This window comes from Helianthus annuus, chromosome 3 (assembly GCF_002127325.2).
Source record: "Helianthus annuus cultivar XRQ/B chromosome 3, HanXRQr2.0-SUNRISE, whole genome shotgun sequence".
NCBI lineage: Eukaryota > Viridiplantae > Streptophyta > Magnoliopsida > Asterales > Asteraceae > Helianthus > Helianthus annuus.
Genome location: NC_035435.2, coordinates 160,067,472 through 160,090,923, shown reverse-complemented (window position 1 = coordinate 160,090,923; position 23,452 = coordinate 160,067,472). Strand labels below are relative to the sequence as shown.

At 36.5% G+C, this 23,452-nt stretch overlaps 1 protein-coding gene across 1 annotated transcript; it reads left to right on the top strand.

Moving 5' to 3' along the window:
• The first annotated feature begins 11,385 nt into the window (after positions 1-11,385).
• On the top strand, positions 11,386-15,711 carry LOC110930463 (transcription factor LHW). Its single transcript, XM_022173764.2, has 10 exons — positions 11,386-11,663; positions 11,751-11,887; positions 12,533-12,619; positions 12,704-12,806; positions 12,931-12,972; positions 13,089-13,148; positions 13,230-14,015; positions 14,497-14,727; positions 15,174-15,305; positions 15,416-15,711. Exons 2-10 carry the CDS (start codon positions 11,778-11,780, stop codon positions 15,596-15,598), a joined length of 1,734 nt encoding a protein of 577 aa, XP_022029456.1. The 5' UTR covers positions 11,386-11,663; positions 11,751-11,777; the 3' UTR covers positions 15,599-15,711.
• Positions 15,712-23,452: the final 7,741 nt, after the last annotated feature.

Below are 23,452 nucleotides of genomic sequence, written 5' to 3'. Positions count from 1 at the left end.
AAAAATTAATAGGAGTTGATATGTTTAGCACATCCCATATTAGCATTTCTGTAGAGATTGGGCCTAGTGGTGACTCGATAATTTAGAAAAGATCTCCATTGCAATCCATGACACCATCGACATCTGCATCGCCATCGACCCGACAATTTAGAAGACACCCTTTGCGCCTTTGCATCTACAATTTAGAGAAAAGCATATTGGGCCCTTTCCATCAATAATTTATAATTACAATTTTTTTTGAACGGCTAATTTTTCCTCTTAAATACTTACACCTTCCAAGGATTGAACCTTGGTCTCCCCACAAGAGATAATTGCTATTGACCACTAGGCTATAACCTAAGTGGCAATTTATAATTACATATTTGGTCCTTGCCATCGAAGATTCAGAAGTAAATTTGGCCATCATTAATATTCCTGATGGTTTTGAGTAACAATCTAATTGGGCATCATTAGTTTTCATTGACAATTCATAATAAGTCTGTACTTTTGAAGCAATAATCTAGTTTGGCATCGTCTGTCCCTCTTGAGGTAATAATCTGATTGTTATTTTTGATGTACACAATTAACCAAGTTAATATTGTATCAGACATGATTCAAAATGAAGATCTTATAAAATGTCCCAAATTGATATTATGAACAATGAATTAAGGAGTGCAATTAGAGATGAGACTAAATTTGTTGTGGACAAGTTGTTAGAGGAAGATGAAGTTGGAGATGAAACTTTAGTGAGTAGCGATGAAACATCACCTCGTTCAAGCACTATCAACTTACACCAATGAAGTTCTCCTTTCAAAAAAAAAAAAAAAAAAAAGAAAAAAAAAGAAAAAAGAAAAAAGAAAAAACCTTACACCAATTTATAGGGGAATTGATGTATTTATTGAGAAATGGATGGTATCACATTTTTAGTGTAAAAACAATTTCACTTGTGAGTTGTGAAAAGATTCTTTGAATGACATGGAAAAACTTATTAAAGTCATCAAGCTATACAATATTAAGGCATTTAAACATTTTTTGGTGGTTGAAACACATTTGTATGGTAAGTAGAAGGGTAAGATAATGGTTTCAATGAGAGTTGATGGTTGCATTCGGATATAAAGTATATATGCAAGAAAATCCCAACGGGTATGCCCATTACCCGCGGGTATGCCGATACCCAACGGGTAAATACCCATCAAATACCCAACAGGTAATGGGCCAGGTATGTGATAAGATTTTACAACCGGGTATAAATATGAGATTAGCCATACTTGACCCATTGTCATCCCTATCCTTGGGCTATTCCAACTTCTTTGTTTTTCCGTTTCATGATCATTCCAACTCCTAATTTCTTCATGTAAGCCTCCAATTTACATGCTTGACCAACAATAACACATTTACTCATAGTTAAACTATTCCAAGTAAATAAACACATAAAACTCATGATTTTGCACTTAAACTCTATTAATTACATTCCACAACCCATCCGTAAATGTAATTAATGGTAGTTGTTTTTTTTACCAATCGTATTCAACTTATATTTTATAGATTGGCTCATGACTTTGACAGTTTAACGTGAGGCGCCTTAATGAGTTTAGTGATTAAGCTTATTCAAATGTGTATACTCTCCATGTTGTGACAAAACAAATTGTTCTAATATTAGACTAGTGGACTTCCTGTGCATGTTGCGGCGTAAAGTCAGTCAGTATCAATTCGATTCAATAAGGTATCGGTATCGTAATTGGCATTTGTATAGCGATCGAAAGATAAACAAAAAAAAGTCATGATATGCCCAAAAGAATATCGACATATGTTTTACATCGATCAAAAACTATAAAATTGAATATTGATAAAGATTTCAAAAGTACAAATATCGATACCAATGTTTGGTTAAAATCGACAAGGTACTGATGTTGTTCGGACGGTATCAGATTTGTTCATCACCGACACTCGCTATAGTATATGATATAAAAAGGTACTCTATACCCCTACCAAAGTCGTTAAAGGGTACTCTATACTGTTAACAGAATTGTTCGAATAGTATCGACTTAATTTAACGAAACTCATATGAAATAAGCATGTCGCAACAGAACATTCAAAGTTTTATAAAACATTACACTATGTTATTAGAATAAATAAAATGATAAATGACATTAATATATAAAATATCATATCTTAGCTATAAGGAAAAACAAAATAAATTAATTATAGTAACAAAATAATAAAAACCTATATGTTACTATATTATACAAGTAAAATAGTATAATAAAAAAATATTAAAGAATAAAAAAACTATAATAATATCTAAAAATTAGGTAATAATAATAAAATATTAAAGATTAAAAAAATTATAATAATATTTAAAAGTTAGGTTACTATTTATAGGCACTCTGTATGAATATATAATAATAATATATATAATAATTTCATTCATATTCTATTATATCTCTTAACCGATAGAAAGGAATGTCACACCTCAATCGATAGCGGAAACATCAGAGTGAGACGAAAACAAGATTGCTTGTAGCATCATAAATTAATCAAAGTTTTATATATGATAAATGAATACAATGTTCAACAAAGCCAAATACAATCAAATTGTAGCAAACATGGAACATGAAACATGAAACATGAAACATGAGTAATTGTTTTATAATTTAGGCATGTATCTAAGTCCATCCTAAGCTTATTTTCTTCAATTGTCACCTATATCAACTTGCAACATGTTTTAAAATATGATCAATAAAAATGTTGGCGAATATACAAGTTTAAATATATAGCATAATATTGAAAATGTTTAACTGTGCTCATATCCAACATGATAAATGTATAACCTGTTACTAACATATTGCACAAGTGTAAGCTATATGTCAAACCAGAGTTTAACGCAATCGTGATTACATAACATCGTCGAAACGAAGAGGGTGTAATGGTGTTTTACTTAACAATTAATATCACAAGAATACGGGCGGGCGTTAGTCCTATAGCACTATAATTGTTAAGGTAGGTTTGCAAAGTTAATGAGCATATAGACACGTGTAAACATAACATGCGAGATTAACAAGTATAAAATAAGTCTCATGTTTAATAGTGGATAGAGTGTGATTTGTAACATGTTTAATAATGTTGCTTGTTTTTGTATAAATGTACATGTTGCACCCAAAGTGACTAAAAATGAAAAAGGGGTCGAGTATAGTTACAGTTTTGCGTAGATAAACACGAAACCGCGAGCTGATTAGATGAAGGTGGGTACACCGAGGTCACCCTGAAATGGGTAAACGAATGTGTGAGTATTCTGATGTGAAACTGGTTTGGATCAGACTTTAAAATACCAAAAAGTAAGAAATAAACAAGTAAAGACCCTTTCGTGCGAAAGGGGTCCTTTCGTGCGAAAGGGGTCCTTTCTTGCGAAAGGTAGTAGCCTTTCGTGCGTCTGGTCTGTTTAAACAAGTATCCGTGCATAAAGTTTGTTTGTAAATTGTTTAACTTAATACAATAACAGTAATCGTTATACAAAATGAAAACAGAAAGTAGAATAGCCAAACAGTCAAGTAAGGACAACTCAGGTGTGCCAACTCAACATAGAAGGTGTGAACCAAGTTTTGGAGGCTGGATGGGGTTAACTTACTTTGTGACTATCAAACTTTTTGGTGTTCATCCATGGTACTGATGAACTGGAATCGAACAAACAGAAAACGAAAACATATAAACAGTCCCCTTTCCTGCGAAAGGTGTTAGTTTTGTTAAAGACGCTTATTTGATCTATCCGAAACAGGTCATTTCTTGGTGGAAATTAACCCTAATGCAAACCCACAAGTGTGAACTGAGTTGCGAGTCTGGTGGGTACCAGATTCCACCAAGTTTGTAACAAAAATTAAAGTAAAATGTACGAACAAGTTTAAATCGAAGTTTATAATGTTTGAATCTCATATGTGGTGAGGTTTCAACATTAGTTTGCCCAAGTAAACTCGTGAAAACCATCCGTGAGACATGATTAAACAATAAGTTTTTGTAAAAATTAAGGAAATGAAACATTAAATGCAAGATAATCTATGGAAAATGAATGGAAAATGAAAGAAAATCCATACCAAAGCTTCTGATCGCGAGAGGGGACTTCAGAGTGTTTTGGACAGTGTCTGAGCGACTGAGCAAGCGAAATGAGTGAAGTAGTGCGCCTATTTATAGGTTTGGGGTAAGTTTGGGACGACAGGGTTTTCGGACAAGAAGTTGGGGCCACATACCCTTTCGCACGAAAGGGGGGAGGGTCATTTCGTGCGAGAGGTGCTTCCCTTCCTCTCGAAAGTTCGAATTTGATTATTTCGCGTGTTTTAGCCGGTTTTACGTGTAATGAGCATAAATGTGTATTGTGCAAACATGAAGTATGCATAATGTTGTTTAAAACATTGATCTTGAGTATAAACATTCAAACAAGTCTAACATGAATGACATAAATATGAATAAAATACTTGAATTTTCATTATGATCAATAGCATCGGATTACAAAGTGAAACGAAATAGAATACAATACAAATACAAGTTTCCAAAAATAGAATTTAAAACAATACTTCCTAAATAAGGAAAGTATGGAAATGCGAACCGTTACAAGGAATATCTGAGTTAATAACTCAAAAAGAAAGAAATGTCCAAACAATTAATTTTGAACAAAAAAATTACACAAATGGTAAGTAAAATATAGTTAAGTCTAGCTTTATGTATTTTAATTTGCAATTGATATTGAGACTAAGGGTAATGGTATTCTTGATGTGTAGATGCACTTTTGTCGATGAAGGCATGGATGAAAATGTTTAGAGTTTCGTAGTAGTTTTTAGGGGTATTGGATTTTAATAATCCCAAGTTTCACTGATTGGCTGGTAATAATCCCAACTTCAAAAATTGCCTACAACAGTCCCAACTTGTAAGATTTTGGCCACCAATGATCCTTGTTTAACTGGGTTATAACCCAGTTATTTTTTTGAAGTTTTGAGCGGCGGAGAAGGTCACTAGAGGTTGGAGATGATAAGTGGTAGTCTCCTTTTGTGGTTTCAGGGGTAAAGAAGGTCGTCAGAATGAGTTGCAGGTCACCGGAGTTGCGTAGATGGTGGAAGTTTTAAACTTTTGAGAAGCGGAGAAGATTACAGGAGGTCGGAGATGATTGGTGGTGGTCTCGTTTGGTGGTTTCAGGGGTAAAACAGGTCGCCGGAATAAGTTGCAGGTCACCAGCCCAACAAGGTTATAACCCAATTAGACAAGGATCATTGGTGGCCAAAATCTTACAAGTTGGGACTGTTGTAGGCAATTTTTGAAGTTGGGATTATTACCGGCCAATTAGTGAAACTTGGGATTATTAAAATCCAATACCCCTAGTTTTTATGTTTTCCGAGTTTTGTAAAACACCGAGTGCTAGCGCACGTAGTGCTTAACTACGCTAGTGTAGTTAAGAGAGATACATCGTAGCTACGAGCCTTAAAATTACGAGTCTATTAGCGATGTTAAGGTGGCTAGCGCACTTAGTCGACATGCGTATATATAGTTGTAGGCTTGTCAATTTTGATAGATTTATGAGAGTTGTGAGCTGAGAGTGTAATTGTTGTATTGTACAGTTTTGTGTTCACAATCAATTTAAACAAGTTACTTACACCGTGTATCAACGTTTGTACTTGTATACGATGGATTTCGTATATCGCGTGCATTAGTAATTCAAGCCGTATCGATCTATAGGTGCTAGAGGATCTACATGATGTAATTTTAGTTTCAAATATTTTTTGTTTTAAGTATTGATTCTCACATTTGTATGCTTCTATCGTCTTGCTTTTTAATTTGAACAACAACAGAAAAGTAAAATAAATAACAAAAAACGACCAATAGGAAACTGACCTACACAAATGAAAAATACATCTAATACACCGTTGAGAACTAAACGCCAGTTGTAACGTTCACACAACACCAATTGTATGATTTTAGCGTCTTGCTTGTTGTCTTTTCTATTTACTAAATCTTTACATTTAGCCAATGAGAAGCTGACCCACTTAATAGAGACACATATCTTTAGACCATTTGATGAGGATGGGGGTTTGGGAGTTGGGAAGGTCCTTCAATCTCCCACACCCCGTGGGCTTTGGTATGGATCATCCCACAACATTTCCTCTCTCAACCTCTTTCTTTATTTGTTTAATTTTTAAGAATATTGGATTTTAATAATCTCAACTATTTGCCGTTGGCCGCCAACAGTCCCAACTTTAAAAATAACCACTGACAGTCCCAATTATTGACATATTGGTCTCCAATGGGCCTTAACTAACAGAACCCTAACGTTGTTAGTCTCCGGTCGCCGGAAAAACGTTTTTTGGCCGGGAAACTCATTTTTAGCCGAAAAACTCATTTTTGGCTAGAAAACTCAACAATTTCGTCCCGAACCTCTTTGTAACCTTATTATGGACCTTTGGGAAGCTTTTTCTAGTAAAAGCCACAATTATTAAAGTCGCTAGAAAACTTCTTTTTCGATGGAAAACTCAACTTTTTAGCCGGAAAACTCAATATTTTCGTCTCAAACCTCTTTATAACCTTAGATCGGACCTTTAGAAACCTTTTTCTGGACAAAAATGGTTTTCCGGTGACCGACGACGTTAGGGTTCTGTTAGTCAGGGTCCATTGTTGGCCAATATGTCAATAGTTGGGACTGCTAGTGGTTATTTTTGAAGTTGGGACTGTTGGCGGCAAATGACAAATAGTTGGGATTATTAAAATCCAATATTCCTAATTTTTATTATTTTAATTGCTTAAAATAATATTAAAAATATAAAAATTTTGAGCTTTGCCCCTGGATATGTACACCATACGTTCTGGAATGGAAGTATGGTATAGGAGGAGATGTTGATGTGGTGTTGAGTTGGTAGTTTAGGACTCTAGAAGCTGGGAGGAGTATAACAGATAACCTTAAATGAGAGGTTTGAGGTTCTGATGTGAGGTGAGCGTGTATGATTTTTAATATATTTTTAAGCACTTTTCACTCGTTTATTAAGCTTTAAATTTGTGAAACATGATATAACACTATCACTCTCTACAACACGCTAGGGCGAGTGCACCATCGTTGTCGTAGTTTAGTGATGGTAAGATACCGAGGTCGTCCAAGGACACAAGAGCTTTTAATACCGAAATATTGTCAACGTCTAATCAAACTAAATTTAGAGAAAAAGATTTTTAATAATTAACATAAGGAAAGAAACGAAAATAATAAAGGAAACACATACACAAGATAGAATCACTTGGTTTTGATTAATCTTTTACGTATCCTTTCATGATTTCCGTACTTTGGTGTTTTTAAGAGATTATCTTGGTTATAGTGGCATGTCCCTCTTTTGGAGGCAACACTACCCTCGACCATATTGATCTGAGTCAGCAGGGATATAGTCCCTCAAGGCCAGAATATTGAAAGATAATTAAGTAAGTTATTAATGCAAAATGTGGCACGTCCCTTTTTTGGAGGCAACGCTACCCTCGACCATATTGGTCTGAGTCAGCAGGGACAGTCCCGCAAGGCTGGTTTAAAGTTTTAATAGTAGTTTATTTATAAGGTATTCAAGTTGTTCTTACTTCCCCTGATTTGATGTTATCTGCATCAAAGGAAGTCCTGATAAGCTTGAATCAAGTCCTCGCAGGAACTATACACTGAACGAGGCAAGAACTTTATCCAAACCACCCTTCTAACCCCCTTCCAGGCAGTTAACGCGCTTTATATAGACCGTAAAGACATGAATGGGTGAATCATGGCCTTTGTTTGACAAAACTCTTACGATCAATCTTGGATCCCGAGACTACTACACACTCTAAAAATGGATGATGGATGAATGTGGTGGATGATTGTGGTATTGTGGTGGTGGAGTGGTGGCAGGTGTGAGAGAAGTGGTTTGCCAAAGGATGGATTGCAATTGAACCAAGCACCCCTATTTATAGTTGGAAACAGACAGTTCACACGACCCTATGCCTCCTTCCTATCTGTCTTCATTTAATGAGTTGTGTCAGCCCGTATGCTCACACGGCCCGTGGCCCTTGTACTTGCTGTACTCTCTAAGATTCTGCAAATCTGGGAGTTGACCACGGCTCGTGTCCATGGGACACGGGCCCGTGTCTCTTGTCTGCTTCTGTTTGTCTTTTTCTTTCTGGAATCTTGAGTGCGGCACAACCCATGCCTTGGTGGCACGACCCCGTGCTTGTCTTCTTCTGTATTCATGTTGGTTTTTGTCGTTACATTTAAGCTTTTTTAATCCTGAAAATCAAAAGGATACAAAGAAACACATTTTTTTCCAACATTAGTACTAAAAAGGGGTTGATTATATACCTTATTTGATATAATTTATATGTTGCATTTGGTGAATATCAGGTTCAAACTTAGGTAAAAAGAGTGGTTTAGGCCATGTGTAGTGGGGAGGGGATTGGGCGTTTTTTGCCCTAATCCACGCCCTTTCACGCCTGCGCACCGCCCCCCGCCCCGCCGGGGCGTTTTTTGGCATTTTTTTGTTGGGCGTGTTATTTAAAACGTCAGATTCAATTTGGATGACCAATAGAATTTTTTTGATGGTTTTTTTAGGTTATTGGATTTTAATAATCACAAGTTTCACCTGTTGGCCGATAATAATCTCAACTTTAAAAATTTCCTCCAACAATCCCAACTTGTAAGAATTTGACCCCCATTGAACATTTTCTAATTGCAGTGCACTTGAATCTATTAAGGAGGCTGCAGGTGTACTTGAATCTATTTAGAATATCAAATTCTTATATGTTAGAAAAGGATCGATGATAGCCGTTCAAAAAAAAAAAAAAAAAAAAAAAAAAAAAAAAAAAAAAAAAAAAAAAAAAAAAAAAAAAAAAAAAAAAAAAAAAAAAAAAAAAGAAAAGGATCGATGATGGCCAAATTTTTACAAGTTGGGATCGTTAGAGAGAATTTTTAAAGTTGAGATTATTATCGGCTAACATGTGTAAATTAAGATTATTAAAATCCAATCACCCTTTTTTATTTAATTCAATATGGATGATTAAATTTGCAAGATTTCAAGCTCCACTATACCTCTTTTTAACTTTAAAACCTCTTTGCTGATTAGACACTATATGTTGCTTCATGTCCAAAGGAGAGACATTTGTTTCGCTTACGAGTGTACATGATATTAGAACAAATAATTAGTTCAAAGTAGGGTAATACAACTTTGCATTACCAAAAAGTTTTTTAGACAACTTTGGTTGTTTTGAGCATACACGATTTCATAACAGAAGTTTCGTATCCATTAAATATTTAAATTCTTGTTTGATGCCTATCATTATTCATCAGATACAATCTGACCGGTTAAAACGGTGGTGTAACATGACGTGGTGGTGGTGGTGGAGTGACGGTTGTGATGGAGGGTAATAATCATAAAGGGAGGCAAACGAAAGAGGTGTAGCAGAAGTTGTATACCTAACATCCCTACAAACCTAAGTAGTTTTAGGCCCACTCACTCATCTCATTTCCCTAGGTGCGACCACCAAATTGCGCCATCACCTCCGTTCACTTTCTTGCCGGAATATTCTCTGCCATTAATTATTTCATTTCAACCTTTCAAACGAGTCATCACCCACCCACCCATCTCACATTTCAACCGAAAGATACAATTAAAATGGTTTAATATAACATGTTTTCATAACAAAATCATAATAATAAGATTACAAGTCATTGTCATCTATTTTTTTAACGGCAAATTTAGATAACTGACGGACCACTGGAATATCATCGTGCTACCAGCGAAGCCGGAGTCACCCGATCATATCCATCTCCATTAGGCATAATACTTATACACCAATTCAGTGAGAAACCCAATAAATATGGAAAAAACCACTTGTGACAATCGAACCGAAGACCTATCAGTCACAAAGCCTTATCCCACCCCAAGATGATGCCACTAGGCTACAAAGTCATTGGCCATTGTCATCTATATATGTTATCTTCCATTATATCCCTTTTATGTGATAGAAAAACAGAAAATATTAGTATAATGAATCCCATTCAAGTCTGGTTACCTTCTAATATTTAAGTTGATTTAAATACTTCGATCAAACTCATTCAGGTTTTAAAGAATGTGGAGGTACTTGATTTTCCAGTCAAATGTGTAATATGGTAAACCTATTAATAAATTATTGTTGAAAAGTGTTAATATCGAAATGACAGAATTAAATACAGTTTTTGGAATGGATTATATGTGATGCTTTTTATAAAGAGCCTGTAAATCAAATACTAATGATTCAGGCTTTACTTTATATTCATATCAACATTTTTGATCTTTTTGATGTTGATATGATAAGTGATATGATTTTGTTTAACAATTAAATCTTTTTAATAATGACATAAATATATAATATTAATTAAATAAATTAAAAGTTAGATGTCTTCTTTTAAAAGGACATCTTAAAATTCTAGATTTCTATCGTAATGGACATTTTAAATACACATCTAAAAGTAATATTTTTTTCTTTTTTTAATTATATAACTTTTTCAAACAAACAAATTGATATTGACTTTTTTTTAAAAACATTAATATTAACTATTTGTCCATTTATAAAGAAAATTCACATGAAGAAATGTACAGATCAAAGTGAGATCATTATTTCTCATAAGAAGGAATTTGTATAATAACCATGTGGATTCGTTTATCAAGATTGAGTCAGATGATATATTTATTTATTTTTGCAATACAAATATTTAATACCAATAATTTGGTGATTTAGTTATAATATATTTACTCGCTACAAAAAAATGGTGTTGGTTTAAATTCTTATAAGACCATGTGTTGTGGATGGGGAAGATAATGCCCCCACCCTAGGGCATTTTACGTGATCCAGTCAGGAAAGAGGTATTATTGGGCGTTTTCTAAAATGGGTGTAGTGAGGATGGGGCATTATTGGGGCATTAAATAAAATAAAGAAAAAACACAGAAAAAATCTTATTGGATAAGGAGAAGGGGGCTGAAAGATGATTGGACAAGGGAGAAGGGGGAAGACGTTTTATATAAAACGCCAAATTCATTTTTTTTCAAAAAAAAGCCAAAAAACGCCCTATGTAATGGGAGGGGGGCGTTTTTGGGCGTTGTTTTTGAAATTTTTTAAAAAAAAAACGCCCACTACACATGGTCTAAGTGGGAAGTTACGTGTAAAAAAATGGTGTTTAAAACTAGTTTGATTTCTGCAATAAATACGACAATAAACCAAAATAAAAGATATCAAATAAAAAAAAAAACTAAAGTTGTGAAAAGCAAAATATTTACAGTTATTTTTGTTAAAATCACATCCTTTTCACGAACAAAACCCTCCTTAAAAATCCCAATTTTCTGTCTCATGCTAGAGACAGCTTTATTAGGTCTTGTGTTTTAGCTTTGAGCACAAAACAGCTTTTTTTTCTGTAGAATTTTGACGCCATATTTTTTATTATTTAACATATAATATAAGCTTGAACCAGCAGAATCATCATCATCACCATCATCATCCTGTAGTACTGTAATTCTGGCAGTGTGTAACAACAAGACATCAACGAACCATTCCTTCATTCATTTCTGGGAAAACAATATTTCAGCTTTAATTCTCTTTCTCCTGGAAGACCCAAAACTCTTGTTTTTTCAATATTGTTTTCTGCTTTTTTCACATATTTCTTTTCCAAAGCACTTATACAGGTGGGTCTATCTGATGTTTGCAATCTCTCTAGAAGAAGATCATGAAGAACAAACACCCTTTAATTTATTTATCATGTTGTTTTGCAGGGTTTGATACTTTATCTTTTGTTTAAAATGAGTGGAATAAAGACAGATTCAGTTGTTAAAAATGTTATCAAGAATCTTTGTTGCTCTTATGGATGGTCTTATGCTGCTTTTTGGAGCTATGGCCAGCCAGATTCCATGTATGATTTTAATCCTCCATCTCTCACACAATACTCCAAAATTTCTGATTTTAATTCTTTTTCTACACCTTTTATTCATCTAGTTAATTGCTTAATTTCCAGTTACTTATTTTTTTTAGCTTTTTCATGTTTATGGATATATTTTTTGAGGTGGGTATTAATATGTTTTCAAGATTTTATCTTTTTAGTAGGTTTGATTCTTTGAGAGATCTTCATAGTATTGTCACCTAATACTAAATGCCTTAGTATTATATTAAGTGGTTTTAAATAAATTTATCACCTTTTATTTCCATTGAGTATGCATTAAACATCATTTACTCAAAGCTTCAACTATTTTCTGTTTCCTGTAATCTTGTAATGTTGATTATATATTTAGTTTTTAGTTTACATGGGACTTTTTTTAACTTCTTTCTGTTTATGGATAAATATATTTTTGGGTGGGTATGGTTTTTTTTTTCAAGATTTTATCTTTTTAGTAGGTTTGCTTCTCTGAGAGATCTTCACAGAAATTTCACTTAAATACTGAATTATTCAGTACTTTTTTTTAATTGGTTTTAATAATAATTTATCACCTTTTATTTTCCATTGAGTATGCATTAACAATTTGCTTTTTCTTGAAATCTTCAAATCTTGTGTCATTCACAGATTATTAAGCCTGCAAGATACCTACTTTGAGGAAGAATTCAGATCTTTGATGGATAATTTGCTTTTACAAGTACCACTTGGAGGAGGGTATGTTCATTTTCCATAAATCTTGAAAAAAAAAAACAGTTAATTTTCATAATCTTTATATTATTTATTTTTGAAAATTTGAAGGATAATTGGACAAGCTGCTCATACTAACAAACACATGTGGATGTGTTCAGAAGATCACTACAGAGACCAGATATTTTCTGGTTCCATCTGGGATATGTTTCTGGTACAAACTAACTCTTCTTTCTTGCATAACTAATTTCAGAATTTGACACCAAAATTGAATCATTTGTAATTTTGTTTTTTTTTTTTTTTTTTGGTCTAATTGTCACCCTTTACTTATTTTTCAGAATGATTATGAACTTAGGTGCCAGTTTTCTTCAGGCATGAAGGTATTTCTTCTATTTTAAATCTAACTTCATAGGAATCTTGTTAAAGTGGTACACTTGGATTGTACCTCATGCATCATTAATTGTACAGTGGTCTGAGTATCACTTTCACTTTGCAGACAATTGCAGTAATCCCTGTGGAGCCACAAGGAGTGGTACAATTTGGGTCCAGTGAGAAGGTTATTCCTGTGATCATTCTAGAAACCCTAACTTAACTTTGTTTGTTTGCTAATAATAGATTGTTTTTTTATGTCATTCAGATACTGGAGAGTATAGAATTTGTGAATCAAACTAAAAGAATGTTTCAAGAAATTGTAAATGGAGGGTCTGCAACTGGGTTGACTCTTTTCAACAGTCAAAGTTGTAATCAGAATGAAGCCATTGCTTCATCAGAAGAATCTTGTTTTACAGGTGGTAATGTCAAATTGATTAAACCTGATGTTTCTTCATCTGTTTTAGACGAACTCCCGGATTTCGGTATCCCAAATGAGTTCTTCCAAACTGGAGAGTTCAATGTTTCTCAGTGGTTCCCACCATTGAATCCCATCGACTATGATGGAAAGCAAGAATCTTTGACTGTGTCAGGTTCTGAGGTTGACTTGTTTGGAAACAGTGGTGATCTAAGAGACATTTTAGCGCCGATCTTGAATGGAAGTCAACCGGGTCGCAATTCTTTCGGTAACGTTGACCATACTGCCCTCGGTCCAAAAGAAAGGTTGTTCTCAAAGCTTGGGATCCAAGAGCTTTTGGAGGGTGTTTCTGGTATTTCGAACGCCGGGTCTAGTTCTTGTCTTGAGGGTCAAGTTTCGGTGAAAAGAAGAAAAACAGGAAATTGTATGTGGGAAGAGACCATGCATAAGCCAAACCCTGGTTTAAGGGTGGTTGATGGTTATAGCATGAGTGGTTCGAGCACGGTTCTGCAAGCCGAGCCTCCCAAACCCACCAAGAAAAAAGCTAAACCAGGGACTCGACCCCGACCCAAAGACCGCCAGCAGATCTTGGACCGTATGGCTGAGTTGAGGCAACTGATTCCCAATGGAGAAAAGGTGCAACATTTACATAACGAATTAACAATACCATATTCAATAGTCAATACCATGCATTTTGACTTTATGGTCAACTAATCTTTTTCAGATCCAAAACTGACCCAGTTTGGATTCTGAAAAAAACTAGTTTGACCAGAAAAACCAAGGAATAATGGATTTTAATAATCTCAACTATTAGCCGTTGGCCGACAACGGTCCCAACTTAAAAAATAACCGGTGGTGGTCCTAAGTTTTCACATATTGTAAACCAATGGATCTTTCCTAACAAAACATTAATTTATTTTTGTCCCCTTTTCCTTTTCTATTAGCAAAGTCCATTGGTTTACAATATATAAAAAGCTGGGACCACCACTCGTTATTTTTGAAGTTGTGACCGTTACTTGCCGGCCAACGGCTAATAGTTGGAATTATTAAAATCCATTATTCCAAAAATCAAAAGAGTCGTGAACAATGTTTCTGACTGTGTTTTGGATATCGGCAGATGAGCATAGATTGTTTGCTGGATCGGACCATAAAACACATGATTTTCATGCAAAATGTAATGAAACAAGCTGACATGATAAAACAAGTTGATGACCGGAAGATGAGCAAAGTTACTATCCAAGACCCAGGCACAAATGGTGTGACATGGGCTTGTGAATTGGGAAATGAGACAATGGTTTGTCCACTAATGGTTGAGGACGTTGGTGCAAACGGTCAAATGCTTATAGAGGTAAAAGAAACACATATATGCCATATTTGTACATGTGACAATTTCGACCCATTATAAACTCTTTGATTCTATCAGAATCAAATGGTTAGTTTCTGCAAAGAGTATTTTTGATGCATATAAACTTCTAAATCGTGTGTTAAAAAATATAGTTATTATAACAATGATATACTATTTTAATCTTAATTACGGTAGTAACTATTTTAAAGAGATTAATTAAGGTCGTAACTATTTTAAAGAGATATAGAGATGGAGAAAAGCGTTTGTGAGTCAAACTGGGGGTGTCAGTTATGTCGTGTTGGATTGAACCCAAACATGACCCGCCCTTCTATTCGTGTTGTGTTTCTGGTTGTGTCCGAAAGTGTCACCCCTAGGTAAACCAAACTCTCATTTGCAATAAAAACTACTCGTTTCAGTTCATGATCTTGAAATATACTTATTCTTTGCAGATGCTCTATAAAGAGAAGGGATTATTTCTTGAGATAGTGGACATGATTCGACAATTTGGTGTGATAATATTGAAAGGAGTTATGGAAGATCGCGGTGATTATATACGGGCGCGCTTCATAGTTGAACCTGAGGTAAAGCATTCAACTTTCAAGAGTTAAATAAGAACATACATGTTTCATGACTTAAGAAAAAGAAACGAAAAAGGAAGCAGTTCTTGTTTAATTTTCTGTGATTTTTACAGGCTAACAAACATGTAACAAGACACGAGATATTTACGTCGCTCGTCCAGTTTCTACAAACGACCGCGGCCGGAGTGGATAAAAGGTGCACAAATTCCTGGAATACTCTACTCGACGACTTCCATCAAGATGGAATACAAAATCTTGTGAACTTGGTAGATATGCAATATTGTGTAGACTTGTAACCTAGGTTTCAAACATACCTTTTGAGTGTTCGTCTATTAAAGTGTTTGCATTAGTTAAACTAATAAGTTTTGAATATATCATCAAACAGATTCAAAGGAAACAATTTTTACTACAAAATTGCCATGGCTAACAAAAAATATCCCAACTAGTATTCAACCCCAGCGTCGCGAGGAGGTAAGACCGTGCTAAGAAGTAAGCAAACGACAATCAAAACTAGTAAAAAAGTTAAAGAAAAAAGGGTGAATTTATACTGTGCGGTGATGTAAAACGCAAGCAAAGACAAACGTGAACTTGTACCGCGACCTGGCATAAAGTGTACACCAACTTATTCTTATACCTACACGTAATATAAAGTCGAGTGGGTCAAAGTAATATTTTTTTAGTTTTTAGAAAGTAGGGGCAAATCCCGTGTTGCGGGCAGTAAGCAAACAAAGACCAAAACCAAGAAATTCGTATAACAAAAACATGACGGAAATGACTCGGATGCTGACCGGAAAAATCAAGGATTGCAAAAAAAAAAAAAAAAAGAATTGAACTCCACGACTAATGAGATTGTGACACGTGGCAGTGCATGTTAGCACCACCACACAATTCCTAAGAACCTACCACATTTATTATAACTAGGATTTCTTCACCGAGCATTGCGGTGGGGAATCCGCTAATTACGAACCAATTAAACGGTAAAGACTAATTGAAGCTGCAAATATAAATGTGTAAAACCGAAAAAAAAAACGAAATAAAATATAACAAATAAAAGAAAAAATGGTGACGTGGTGTTGCGATTAGACACGCCGGACATTGCGAACCTGCAACAACTCCACCGCCGCTACTTAGAGTTGTGGCTGGTAGGGTTCGTTGACCAGAAAGTTGTGTGTTTTAATATTTTTTTATTATAACGGCGTAGGGTGACCCTATTTTATTCAAAATTTAAATGGATACGTAGTTATTAGAAAAATAATAAATTCTTTCTGTGGGTGGGTGCCGAGGCGATCCGTTTTTCAATAAGTAAAAAAGAAAAAAAGAACAATGTAATAGCTACAGTGTTACATATTACAAACAAAAGATAAAACGTAAGAAGTCATAATATACTAATAATATTTTTATAACGTTCTGTTTTTAAATTTAGGTGTCCTAAGAGCATTCATATCCAAAGAACTAATTTGTGAGTGTGGGGTTTTTAAAATATAAAGAGTATAAAAAGTGGTTGTGAGTGGAGGAGAGAGAAAATGTTACTGTTCATCTGTATATTTGGGGGGACACTGTTCACCCACTATAATTTTTTAATATATATTGAAAGTGGTTGTGAGTGAAGGAGAGAGAAAAATGTAATGATAAAGGTATAAAAATATTATTTAATTGAAAAAGAGAGAAAAAACTATTTGTTTTTAGTGGAAATATATTGATATAAGAGTTGTTTTTTAGTGGAATGTATGTATAATTTTAGAGGGTTAGATGTGAATGCTCTAAGACATACTAATTTTAATTTAAAAATGTACTTGATGATGGGTTAGCACAATCAAATTTGGGCCAAATCCAAAAATGTTTTCCCACATAATAACTAAGTTTAAAAAGGTAAAAGAACAAAATAACACATCATATGGCTATCAAACTATAAAAAGAACTATCAAACTATAAAAAGAAGAGCTTCTAACATTTCTCTATAATATTTCTATCCCTCCTAGTGAATGTTGTATAAGGTGCTAGGCGCTAGTCGGGCGGTGAGGTACCGTCTAGGGATTAATCAGAATGGGATTTTTATATGTATTTTTCCAAAATTATATATATATACCCAATAATATAAAAATAATACTTCAAAATTCACATAAATACTTCAAGTTTCAGATAGTATAGTATGGTTCGATTTTGACCAATTTTGACCGCCTAGGACCGATTTTGACCGATTTTGACCGATTAATATAGTCCGATTAATCCGATTATTGACCGCCTAGGACCGCCTAGGTACCGCCTTTGACCGACATTGACCATGGCCGATTAATTGACCGACTACCTCAAAATTAGGCAGTAAGTGGCCGCCTAGTGCCTAGGCGCCGATTAATCGGCCGCCTAGGCCGATTTCTGCAACCATGCTCCTAGTACACACAAATCCGCTCATATATTATGATAGCATAATTCTAATTAAATATTACATCGAAGGTAATTAGAATACTGTAGCTCCTTAAAATAATATATAATCTAATATATATAGTAACTAGAAAAGTGTCCCGCGCGCGTTGCGCCGCGGGCAAAGAAATTGACCACATCTAGGCATAAACTCTTGGTTGCAGGTCATGTATCAAACTTGATCGAAATATAAATCTAGCCCCCGCATTTCGGCGGGTTCAGTGGCGAAGTTTGAGATTTCCGACCGGGGGATCGAACAAGTATATACCAAAATTTTCCATAAAACCAGGGGGTTAACAATGTATATACCAAAAATTTCTATACAAAAACTAAATACTCTCCATTACTGAGAGAAAAGTTCGGGGGGTCGGCCGCCCCCTCCCGCCCCCACAAAGCTACGTCCTTGGGCGGGTTACTTTTCTAGTTTATATGAAATATAAAGCTTCCAAAAGAAGCTTTAGTGTACAAATGTACAATCAACCTAAGCACATGTACACCTTACCTATGCATATAAAACCAATAAAGCTAGAGTTACAACTACCTGTTGCACAAATTTGTTGCAAATTAAAAGTATATATAATATATATTTGTTTTCTTAGTTTAGTTTAGTTTATGTTTTTTTTTTTGAACGGCCAACGAATCCTCCAAATGGGCTACTGGCGAAATTCACCACATCGGGATACACTCGCCTTCCGAACCGGGGAAAACCCTCACCTAGGGCCGAAGCCCGTGAACACTCGCCCGAAGGCACGACAGTGCGGTGAGGTAAAACCCGCTCAGTTCAAGGATCGAACTAGCGATCGCCGCCTACTCGCCTAGTCTCCCATCATCACCAGGTGCCGCAGAAACTAAATGCTAGGGGTAGGAATTGAACTTGGGTCACTTGGAACACAAGATCTCTCCCTTACCACTCCACCACTAGCTCATTGGCACTTATTAAGGTAAATAACTTTTGACAAATTTGATCTGGAAGAAGTAAAATGTGAATTTAGTTCATCTCAAAAGTGATGCCTACTTATTTTATATTAGGTCAATAACTCAATGCACATATGTATGCTTTTATGTTTTTTTTTTTTTGGAACGGCTAATTTCATTCAACAAAAACTAGCGAGACGCTAGCACCAACGAATTACACAACGAAATCAAAATTACACCAATCTCTCCAAGAAATACTATTTAACTTTGCTCTGTTCTTAACCCAAAGATAACTGAGGGATCTAATATCTTCGAACGCCTTCATTACACCTCTCCTTTTGTCTGAGAATATAGCCTCATTTCTGAACTTCCACACACACCATACACAAGTCATCAGAATCCCATACACAATCTTTGACATCTTCCGATCTAGACGAGTTGTGAAAGGCAAGATCATCAGGTCCTCAAGAGAAAAAAGAAAAATGGGTGGCAACTTACACCACGAGGCTACCCGGTTCCATATTTCCGAAGCAAATCTACACTCTATGAATAGATGCTCGCATGATTCTTCTAAGTCTTCGCACAACCTGCAATAAGGGGGGCTGACTTGCACGTTCCTTTTAACAAGAGCGTCGACAGTGGGAATTCTATTATTCAAGGCCTTCCATAAAAAGATGTTTGCTTTTTTTGGGATCCATCCATTCCATTTCAGCGCCACAATATCATTTTGAGGGGCCACTTCCTGCAAAACTTTTTTCATAGACAACACTGAGAATTTTTTTGATGGGTCAGCCTTCCAAATCCATTCATCCTGAACGTTCGAGATTGCAGTATTCTTAAGGAGATCCGTTAAAGCAATCAGATCATCTTCTTCGGCTGATACAAGCTGAGTCCTTTTCCAGCTCCATTTCCAAAATAACCTTCCTTCCGTAACCTCAAAACACTGCTTCACTAAAATGCCTTTTTCTTTTGCGAGAGCAAAGAGACGGGGAAACACCTCTTTTAGAGGTTGAGATCCGATCCACGAGTCCAACCAAAACCTGATTTTGCCTCCATTACCCAACTTCCCCACAATGAGATTAGGCAACTTGATGTTTGATTTAGCTAAAATGTTATCCAGTTTGGCTATCACATTCCAAGTTCCTGTAAGGTTATTTGCAAAAGGAAGGAAAGGCCATGACCTGTTAGAATGATGCAGGGAGCAAATTACACGTCTCCACAAGGCATTTTCTTCGGTTTTAAAGCGCCACCACCACTTGGTGAGAAGGGCTATGTTTATTTCCCTTAGGGGAGTTAAACCCAACCCGCCATCCTCCTTCGGCTTTGTAATATTGTCCCAACCGATCCAGTTAATCTTATGTTGCCCTTCATTACACCCCCAAAAAAACCTCCTCCTTCTAGCTTCCATCATTTCTATAATTTTTACGGGCGCCTTAAAAATAGAGAAGAAATATGTAGGGAGCGTTTCCATAACTGATTTTAAAAGGGTTAGCCTCCCACCCACCGAGAGAACAGACTTCTTCCAAAGAGAGAGCCTCTTATCAAAAGCATCAAGAACCACCGACCAGTGCGCCGCCTTATTCATATTTGCCCCAATGATCATCCCTAAGTATGGGGTCGGAAGGGAGCCCGATCTACAACCGATAAGACCCGCAAATCTGGAAACCTCATCTTGTTGCACACCCACCCCGAATAACTTTGATTTCGCCAAATTAATCTTGAGCCCTGAGACTAGATGGAAAATCCTAAGAAATCTGGACATATTTTTAACGTTTGATTTCGACCATTCACCAAGCAGCAAGGCATCATCAGCAAAGAGGAGGTGCGATATTGACGGTCCGTTATTAGGACAAGAGAATCCTTTAAATAAACCATCTTCCACCAACTTATCCAGAAATTTCGTGAAAGCCTCCATACCAAGGATAAAGAGAAAAGGAGATAAGGGGTCGCCTTGTCTTATCCCTCTTTGGAAGCGAAACTCGAAAGTCGGAGATCCATTAACCAGCACCGAAGACTTAGCCGACGAGAGAACCCCTGAAATCCAATTCCTCCATTTCACTGGAAACTCCATTTGCTCTTGCACACGGTCGATAAATTTCCAGTTTATATGATCAAAAGCTTTTTCCAAGTCAATTTTGAAGAGGAGAAGTTTAGACTTTTTCTTTTTAGCCCAGGCGATAATCTCATTGATGATGAGGGGACCGTCAACAATATTCCGATCTTTTAAAAAAGCAGATTGATTATCAGAGATAATGGAAGGCAACACCAACTTGAGGCGATTAGCTAACACTTTCGAGAAGACTTTACTGATGGACCCAATCAAGTTGATAGGCCTGAAATCTTTAAAACCGGCTGGATCATTAATCTTGGGAAACAAAGATATAAAAGACGAGCTGCAGCCAGGATTGATATATTCCGAGTGGTAAAAATGTTGTATCGCCCTAACAAAATCCGGCCCAAAAAGATCCCAGTAGCGCTTAAAGAATCTGAAGTTGAAGCCATCAGGGCCCGGGGCCCGATCATCACCGCATTCCCAGACAGCGCTTTTCACTTCATGCGCGGAAAACTGTTCAGTTAATCCTTTCGCCAAATCTGGATTAAGCTTTGACAAACCCGGACACGTGAAGCTGGGTCTAATTGGCATGGGCTCTTTGAATCTGCTAGAAAAGAAATTGAGCGCTTCTTTTTTAATCAGCTTAGGGTTGTTACACCACACCCCATTGACCTCCAACCCGTGCAGTCGGCTTTTTATTTCCTTGCTCTTAATAAGCCCATGAAAGAAAGAGGAGTTGTCATCACCAAAGGATGCCCATCTAATTCTAGAAAGCTGCCATAGGTCCTTAAGTTTCGAGGAATCCATCTCCATAAGGGCAGCTTTACACTCTTCAAACGTCCATACTTCTTCCTCTGATAACTCTCTTTGCTCCATTGCTTCATCAATACTATTGAGTTCCACCATGAGATTCTCCCTATTTTCTTTTTCTTTAATTTTACATTCTGCAACCCAAACCTTCAGAGCCTTCTTCACGTGGATCAGCTTGTTGGCAAGATAAAGGTCAGCCGGCCCTGAAAAACAGAACGAATCGATAGCGTTTTTAATCGCCTCGTCAAAACCCGCTTTTTCTCCCCAAGAATTGAAGACCCTGAAAGGCTTTGGCCCAAAATCAAGCGGATCAATGGCTAAAACCAAGGGCGAATGATCCGATAAGAACCTAGGGAGGGCAACAAGACAAGCATCAGACCATGCATCAACAAAGTTATGAGAGACCAAAAACCGATCAATTTTGCTAAGTTTCGCCTTAACACCCTTCCCTTTGCAATATGTGAACTTCCTGCCTTTCATTGTGAATTCCATCAGACCCTTAGAATAGATAAAATCATTAAAGACTTGAGCGTCCGAGGGGTCAAACACTGAGTTCTTCCTGTCCTCCTCGTATCTAACCGAATTGAAATCACCGAAGAGCATCCAAAAGCCTTGTTTACTATCCATTATACTTTTAATATCCTCCCATAGCACCCTTTTTTCTCTAGTTTTATGCGGAGCGTAAACATTCATCAAATGAAACTCAGATGAAAGGCCTTTTATAAACCCGGACACTAGAAGATAATGACGACCTTTTAGAACCCCCGATTTAGTGAAGATCGATGGGTCCCACAGGCTCACCAACCCCCCGGATCTACCATGAGCATCGACATGTTCCAAATGAAAATTATTATTGCCCCAGAAAGACTGCCAATTAACCCCAATTAGCGACCCAAACTGAGTTTCTTGCAAGCCCATAAAATTTATTTTGTGCTCCCTGATAATGTCCTTTACCCATCCAGCCTTGCCTTCCTCCCCTAAACCCCTTATATTAAGGCTTAAATAATTCATAGGGTCTCCAGATTACTCACCTCTCCTTCAACCAAAGTGCGGATCTGTGCATCAAAAGCTTCTAAATTCACACCCATATTGTCTCCAAACATGCATGTCATCTCCACCTCCTTTGCGATTTCCTGCTCCTTTGTTGCCTCTACATAATCCCCTACTGAGCTATCCTTTTCTTGAATCGAGTTGACCTCTCTGTGCACCTGAGGAAATGGAAAAAACCATTGCTCATTCATTTGGTTTTGAAGCTCCGTCCTCTTCTCCTTCGAATTTCTTTTCCTTCTTGTGCTCAGAAGGTTCCTTTTCATTTTTTCAATGATGGGTTGTGGGGGAGAATTGAGATCTAAAAGATCTCTGTTATCTTCTTGCGAATCATCAGAGGACCAGGTTGTATCCAAAGCAAAAGAAAAAGATTGGGAAGTTCTGGGCCTTTTTCTAGGATTCAGCCCACTAGAGCTAGATGGGCCAACACCAATTTGTGAGGGAGGTGGGTCAGGGGGCCCAGAAGAAGAGGAGACGTCATTATGAAAAACCATTGCATGCGCAGAGCTATTTTTTTTCCCATGCACCTCGGAACTTGAACGATTGAGTCTTCCCAGATCCTCCCCTACCCCTGTCTCTCCGTCTCCCATGGTACCGGCTCCCGGAGCGGGATCCGGAGTGCCCCCGTCTTTTCCGAGGAAAGTCGGGTTCCATGGTGTGAAATCTTCTTCCAACCAAACTGAATAAGATTTATCCTTCCATTTGAGACTAATGCATTCGTTGATTCGCCTGGCCTCTTTTGTAAGAATTGCTAGCTTCTCACAGGTTAGATTACCATCCTCAGGAGATGCTCTTGAGCCAAAAACGACTCTCCCCAAGCTGTTTCCTATTAGATCGAACGTTTCCGACGACCAAAGATGAGCCGGAGTTCCCCTTATGACTACCCAAGCAATCCGTTCTTCCTGTA

Excerpts from the sequence above, each read along its gene's own strand:
- LOC110930463 (XM_022173764.2), top strand. The coding sequence starts at position 11,778 with ATGAGTGGAATAAAGACAGATTCAGTTGTTAAAAATGTTATCAAGAAT. Across the intron at positions 11,888-12,532 it reads TATGGCCAGCCAGATTCCAT|ATTATTAAGCCTGCAAGATA; the intron begins GTATGATTTTAA and ends TGTCATTCACAG. Across the intron at positions 13,149-13,229 it reads AATTTGGGTCCAGTGAGAAG|ATACTGGAGAGTATAGAATT; the intron begins GTTATTCCTGTG and ends TATGTCATTCAG.